General features: G+C 46.3%; 1 protein-coding gene across 3 annotated transcripts in view; it reads left to right on the forward strand.

Moving 5' to 3' along the window:
* lama5 (laminin, alpha 5) overlaps positions 1-7500 on the forward strand; it is a 117752-nt gene that overhangs the window by 96274 nt on the left and 13978 nt on the right. For all 3 annotated transcript variants that reach the window (XM_063208848.1, XM_063208847.1, XM_063208849.1), the window contains 11 exons: positions 378-574; positions 959-1075; positions 1744-1898; positions 2084-2225; positions 2577-2679; positions 3341-3454; positions 3979-4164; positions 4617-4759; positions 5087-5266; positions 6083-6222; positions 6758-6914. In XM_063208848.1, coding sequence (XP_063064918.1) covers positions 378-574; positions 959-1075; positions 1744-1898; positions 2084-2225; positions 2577-2679; positions 3341-3454; positions 3979-4164; positions 4617-4759; positions 5087-5266; positions 6083-6222; positions 6758-6914 — 1634 coding nt within the window. The remainder of the gene's footprint in view (positions 1-377; positions 575-958; positions 1076-1743; positions 1899-2083; positions 2226-2576; positions 2680-3340; positions 3455-3978; positions 4165-4616; positions 4760-5086; positions 5267-6082; positions 6223-6757; positions 6915-7500) is intronic.

Genomic DNA, 7500 nt, shown 5'->3' on the forward strand with positions numbered 1-7500 from the left:
TGTGTGCGTGTGCGTGTGCGTGTGTGTGTGTGTGTGTGTGTGTGTGTGTGTGTGTGTGTGTGTGTGTGTGTGTGTGTGTGTGTGTGTGTGTGTTTGTGTTGGGGGCTGTTTTTTTGCTGATTAGATATTGTATTGGCTTGGTAAGACGAGGAATGATCATTGCATCAATAATGTCATCATACGATCTCCATCTCACTTGCTTGATTTCTTTCTCTCTCTCTCTGTCTCTGTCTCTCTCTCTCTCTCTCTCTCTCTCTCTCTCTCTCTCTCTCTCTCTATGGCCATGACTCAGATGCCTTAAAATGTCATTACGAAAACGGGAAATCTATAAAAAACTTTTTTAGTTGATCAGTAAATGTCCCTGTTTCTCTCTTCAGTCCTGGATCGTGTGCAGGCCGAGATGGCGAACCGTACGGCTGCTAATGACGACAAGGCCGATGAGATTGCGGACCACCTGAAGAAGTTCAAGGAGCAGCTGATGGACCTGAGAGACGCCCTCAACGACGCGGTGAAGAACACGGCCGGAGCAGCCGAGCTCAACAACATGAACCAGAAGATGCTGGAGGAGATACAGGTAGATAGAAGACACACACACACACACACACACACACACACACACACACACACACACACACACACACACACACACACACACACACACACACACACACACACACACACACACACACACACACACACAACACACACATTCCTTAACGCCTTTGGCTTAACACCTTAAGACATGGTGACCCTTACTCAGTTGTGAACCAGGTTATGTTAACCTTGATGATGTGGTAAATCATTGAATAGAACTGCCTGGAGTCCTCCTTTTCGTTAACTAAATGACACATACTGTATGGGCTGTCTATTGTTAACTTAGCCAGGTTTATCACTCAGCCATGTTCTTGGAATTACCACCCAGGTCTGACATCGTTTTTGTGTGTTGTTCTTTGTGTAGAAGAAGTTGTCAGAGCTGAAGGCCAAGGAGAAGGAGGTGAAGGAGCTTCAGGAGATGGCAGAGGATGATGTCGCACAGGTCAACGACCTCCTGGCCATGCTGCATGACTCCAAGGAGGTGCGGCTCACTCCATTCATCATGTTTATAGGCCTGTGTCTTTTGTTTTGTCAGCTGTGCAATAGTCTTGTGATGTGATGTTATTGTGTAGGCCTATGTTTTTCTGTTTTCTGTATTCAGTTTCGACTTAACGAGTGTTGCTCAGGAATGCAAACTGAATTTCAGTGCAAACTGACAATAAAGTATCATCGTATCGTATCGTATCGTATCGTATCGTATCGTTTACACATTTTTTAGCTGCTTTTATTTCACTAGGATTGTCAGGGCCGCTGACAACTTTGGCTGGGCCCAGGACAAAATCACCTCAAAGGGCCCTCCACCCAATACATTAAATGTAATGAGGACCCAGTTATGGGCCCCCATCTCCCTAGGCCCGGGACAGCTGACCCCTTTGTTACATTGAGATTGTCATTCAGTCTACACGTGAGCCCTGAGTCCTGAAAAGTCCTGGACTACACATTATTTATCAAGTTCTTCACATACCTCTTGGGTTCATCCCAGTTTTGTTTAAAAAAAGAAATATCTTACCTGATTGAACAGATGTAGTTTCAGTGATTTTATAGAGCCTAGAGGATATTCAGGAGCCAGATTGACAGCTGATGCATATCGGTCTGTTTCCATATACTTTGTTTGGTGCATGGTGATTTAACTGTATGCCTCTCTCTCAGGACTATGAGAAGCTGGCAGCCCAGCTGGATGGCGCACGGGGGAAACTGACTCAAAAGGTGCAGAAGTTTGCCCCGTCTACCAGCAAGATCGCCCTGGTGGAGGAGGCAGAGAAGCACGCGGAGATGCTGGACGAACTGGCACGCAACCTCTCCAGGTGTGTGTGTGTGTGTGCATGTGTGCGTGTGCGTGTGTGTGTGCGCGTGTTCGTGTCTGTGTGTGTGCGTGTGCGTGTGTGCGGAGTGTAAGCATGTGTGTGCATGTGTGTAAAATTGACATGAAAAGTATTTTTTTTCCTGTTTTGTTGTGTTCTAATACTAGTGTCATTGTTACTCTGTGCAGTGTAATTCAAGGAACCAATCAAGATGGCTTCATCCAGCGTGCCCTGAACGCATCTCGGGCCTACACCAACATCATCGACAGTGTCAATGAGGCAGAGGCTGCTGCTAAACAAGCTAACCAAGCAGCCATGGATGCCCTGGCGGTATGCGATGCATACCCCCACACACACACACACACACACACACACACACACACACACACACACACACACACACACACACACACACACACACACACACACACACACACACACACACACACACACACACACACACACACATGCAATGTGATCGACTAAATTCCTTTACTTAAACAAGCTTATACAAGCTCTCATCACACATTGCTGGGCAATTTTAATCTCACACACAGGCATTGCCAATGTAATCAGACATAGAACTTTCATTGTGCTCTATACACTTTGAATGACATCATTATTGTGATATTCTGTGAATTGAAATATAAATATGAATATTTCTGTCCACCTCTCCTGCAGACTCTGAATGACATGGATCTGAAGCAGCATGCTGAGGACATGAAGAATCAGAGCAAGGAGTTCCTGGACGAGGCCAACTCTCTGCAGAACCAGCTGGAGAACGGTACACATGAAATTACATTATATGATATTGCACTTAGCTGACGCTTTCATCCAAAGCAACTTGCAGTTATTTTATAGGGTATTGGTTACAGTCCCCGGAGCATTGTAGGGTTAGGTGCCTTGTTCAAGGGCACTTCAGCCATGGGTGGAGGTTTAGGGAGAGGTAGAGATGGGATTCGAACCAGCAACCCTTTGATCTTAAGATCACCTCCCTTACGGTTAGGCCACGGATGCCCCCACATCAAAGATCTTTTCTCAGTCTCATTGTTCTTCACATTCTTTCTCATCTGGCTCTCGTGCTCTCCGTAGACAACCAAAAGTATCTCAGATGCCCTGCACCAGTGCCATAAAACACACAGCGCAAAATGTAACATTTATTATGATGTCGTGCACGGCTGAAATACATCAGTAAATTACTGTGGAAAAAGTGGGCTGTAGCATTTTGATAATAATCAGGCATTGAATAATAAGGCATTGAATTATCTTTTACTCTCTGCCCCAATTATGGAAACGCTTGTTTAGCTTGTTTACCAAAAAATCATTGGAATTCCATTGTCAGACACAACATCCCAACCCATCTTTCATTCATGGTGTTTTCGATTCCATGCTAGTACACACAGTATACATTTGATGATACCTCCTTATATTCTGCCCTCTACCAGATGTGAAGCCTGGCCTTGAGACCCTTCAGGACCGCTTGGAGGATGCTAAAGATAAGAAGAAGACCCTCCAGGAGGATCTGGACGCCATTAAGGAGAAACTCAACAGCACACAAGGTGAACAAAAAAGGGCTGTCATACTCAGCACGTCTTAGCAGTTGCCCTCTCTCTTTAAGCTACGTACACACACATCACTGCTATTTACTAGCTTCGCGCTTGCTCGTCTACTTGCCAGTCTGTCATGGAACGTTCGCTGAAAGTTCCTGCGGCTTTAACTGCCAATGTACAAGCGAGAATTACTCCAAACTCTGCATTCCAATTGGTAACTCGCTAACTCGCCTCGCTCAAAGATTACAAAAAATCAACTCGGGATCCGGCCACATCGCATCGCTTGTACAGTACACTCGCCTGCTCGTCTCGCTGAAACACATTGACATATTCTATTGACTCGCCTACTCGCCGAGCGAGTAACTAGCAGCGACTTGTGTGTACATAGCTCAATATACAGTAATATACTGTATATTTGAACAACTCTTAGATGTCAGACGCATCTTGAACGTTCAAACAATCTCAAAACATGAGTCCCCAAAAGCTTTCAAAATACTGATTTAATGAAAAATTTTTGTCTTATATTTTGTTAGACAACACGACGGATGTTATCAACGCTGCGAAGGCGGCGGCTGAGAAGGCCAATAACACGGCAGCAGAGGTGGAGGAGACACTTCGGCCAATCAAGGAGCAGCTGGAGAAATGGGAGGGCCAGTACGGGGACGCCAACGCCACCACCGATGACATCAACAAGGCTCTCATGGAGGCCAACAAGACTGGTGGGTACTAGTGTGTGCAGTCTGGGTGGATGGAGTGTGTGTGTGTGTGTGTGTGTGTGTGTGTGTGTGTGTGTGTGTGTGTGTGTGTGTGTGTGTGTGTGTGTGTGTGTGTGTGTGTGTGTGTGTGTGTGTGTGTGTGTGTGTGTGTGTGTGTGTGTGTGTGTGTGTTTGGGACAATTTTCCCAGCTATAATGTTCATTGATTGACAAAATTAGAAAACCACTACATGGAGAATGATCAACTTAAAAAGAGCACGTCATAACATCTTCAATGTCTCTGTGTGTGTGTGTGTGTGTGCGTGTGCGTGTGCGTGTGCGTGTGCGTGCGTGTTTGTGTGTGCGTGTGTGTGTGTGTGTGTGTGTGTGTGTGCGTGTGCGTGTGCGTGTGCGTGCGTGTGTGTGTGTGTGTGTGTGTGTGTGTGTGTGTGTGTGTGTGTGTGTCTCCTCCCCCAGTGAGTGACCTGAGTGACACCATCCCCCTGCTGATGAAGCGTCTGGACAAACTCCAGAACCACTCGGCCCAGATGCCCAACATCTCTGAGAACATCCAGCGCATACGCCAGCTCATCGCACAGGCCCGCAAGGCGGCCAGCAAGGTACCGCTCCACTCTAGCACCAGAAACACTAGTGACGCCTTCTCAGTAAACCCTCTTCCTGACATTTCCACCGATTTCTACCTGTAATGATACAGTGTTAATGAGAATGGGCTGGTATGCTGCCACTGAAGAAGGGAGTCTGACGTAACTTTCTCAAACTCACTTACATGCACTCTCTACTAGTCACAGTCATTTTGATAAGTCGATTCCTTTGTAAGAAGACGAGGATCTAATGGCATAGAATAGAGTACAACACATGTAGAGCAAAGCAGAATAGAAATGAATAGAATTACAATGGACTAGTGAAGAGTCTTCCGTCCTCCACAGGTGAACGTGGCGGTGAAGTTCAACGGCACGTCTGGCGTGCAGGTGCGCACCCCGAGCAACCTGGCTGACCTTGCGGCCTACACCTCGCTCAAGTTCTTCATCACCGCCGCCAAGGAAGGCACGCGCAAACGCCGCCAGGACATGGAGAAACAATTTGTCTTCTACCTGGGCAACAAGGACGTAAGTGGAAACCCAAGGGCCACTCGACATTTGGCTCTTACAGTGGTGTAGACCCAATACACAGTATGTTACAGTTCTTATGTTTATTCGTCTCAGGATTAATAGCATTTTGTGTCAATATTATGTATATTTACTCTGTGTGTGGAGGGGGGTGATTGTGCTACAGGATCTCGAAGGAATTGCGTCTATTTTCTCACGCAAGCCAAAAACTGAAATTGCGTCCAGATTACGACGCATTCCCTTTGACACACATGTGCAGTGGTCATGCAGCTGTCTGTGACAGGTTAGGTTTAGGGACGGTTTTGGTCAGGGCACAAATGTACAACTCTGAAACATTGCATTCCTGACAGGTTAGGTTTAGGGATGGTTTTCGGGAAGGGCACAATTTGAAAACTCGGAAACATTGCATTACTGAGAGGTTATGTTTAGTGATGGTTTTGGCAAGAGCACAGCTAGACCAATCAGAAGCCATCTATGTGCTCTAGACAGCAGGGAAAGCGTCAGAATCTGGACACAATTTCGGATGTTGGTTTGCGTGAGAAATTGGACACAATTCCTTCGAGATCAGGCTCGGTTGTGTTTTGTGCTCGCGTGAGTACGTACGTGGAGAAAGGTGTTTCTGGGATGTGTGTGTGTGTGTGTGTGTGTGTGTGTGTGTGTGTGTGTGTGTGTGTGTGTGTGTGTGTGTGTGTGTGTGTGTGTGTGTGTGTGTGTGTGTGTGTGTGTGTGTGTGTGTGTGTGTGTGTGTGTGTGTGTGTGTGACATGTGCATTACATGACCTTTGTTAACCCTTTGTTCCATGTGTGTGTCTTGTAGTCGAGTAAGGAGTTCCTGGCCATGAGGATGGAGGGCAGGAGGCTGCGCTGGTACTACAACCTGGGAGGGGACACGGCAGCCGTCACTACCCAGGAGGACGTCCGCTCAGATGAGACCTTCAACAGCATCAGCCTGGAGAGGTGAGACAGGCACCATTTACACAGCTGAGCACACACTCTCACAACGGAACTGTTATAATCTACGTTTTAATAGGTGTACAAAATGTTCAAGACGTTTATTTGAGATCATTTTGTTGTCAGATAGCTAAGTATATAAAAAAGTACAACAATTGAGATAGAATATTGCAAACATATTTCACTGCCTTAACGTAGCTAACCCAATTGTAAATTGAAGATCTAATCTAGAATTAAAGTTGTTATTTAAGAGGCATCATATTTGGTTTTCTACTTCCTTATAATGTTTGATGTGGGGGGCAACCGTTGCATAGTGACTAGGGAGGTTGGCGTAGGATCAGAAGGTTCCAGGTTCAAATCCCACCCTTACCTGTCCTTCCTACACCTCTATCCATGGCTGAAGTGCCCTTGTGCAAAGGCACCTAACCCCACACTGTATCTAAATAACCAAGTCGCTTTGGATGGTGCGTGTGTGTGCGTGTGTATGCTTGTGTGCGCGTGTGTGCGTGTGTGTGTGTGTGTGCGTGTGTGTGTCTTGCAGGATCTTGCAGTTTGGCCAGATGTCGATGATCTTCCAGGGCACCAATGAGCGAAGGGAGGTGAAGGAACAGGTGGAGGCCAAGGGAGACAGCGGCCTGCTCAACCTCATGACCGAGGACACCGTCTTCTACGTAGGAGGATACCCCAAGACATTCAAGGTAGAGAGAGAGAGAGAGAGAGAGAGAGAGAGAGAGAGAGAGAGAGAGAGAGAGAGAGGCAGAGAGAGAGAGAGAGAGAGAGAGAGAGAGAGAGAGAGAGAGAGAGAGAGAGAATTCAATTCAATTCAATTCAATTGAGAGAGAGAGAGAGAGAGAGTGCATGTGCATGTGCATACTTTAAAATGCAAATTAGTTACCTTATGATGAAGTAAGGAGAGTTCATGCCAAAGTGACTTAGAAATGAGAACGTGAAAAAAGTTCAAACTAAGCAGGCTCAGTAGTGTGTAGAAAGGCTTTTGTGAAATAGACAAGGAAGGGAAGTCAATATCAGAGTATGCTTCCCTTCTCAGAGTGTGGATATGGTAATGCAGCGGATGCCAACTAGCAGAGTTCAACGTTAGTAAACCTCCCTCATAGAGTATCCTCATACAGTATCGTTAGCGCTGAGCTATCAGTCTGGACCTGTAGCTCTCTGGCATCGTACTGTGCTTCGAATGCTGAATTGGAGATGGAACTGGTAAGTTGCAAGTTCGAGCCCTTAGTGACAAACTGTGCAGGATGACTAGGCTAGAAATCTAGACGCTCC

Source organism: Engraulis encrasicolus, chromosome 10 (genome assembly GCF_034702125.1).
Source record: "Engraulis encrasicolus isolate BLACKSEA-1 chromosome 10, IST_EnEncr_1.0, whole genome shotgun sequence".
Classification (NCBI taxonomy): domain Eukaryota; kingdom Metazoa; phylum Chordata; class Actinopteri; order Clupeiformes; family Engraulidae; genus Engraulis; species Engraulis encrasicolus.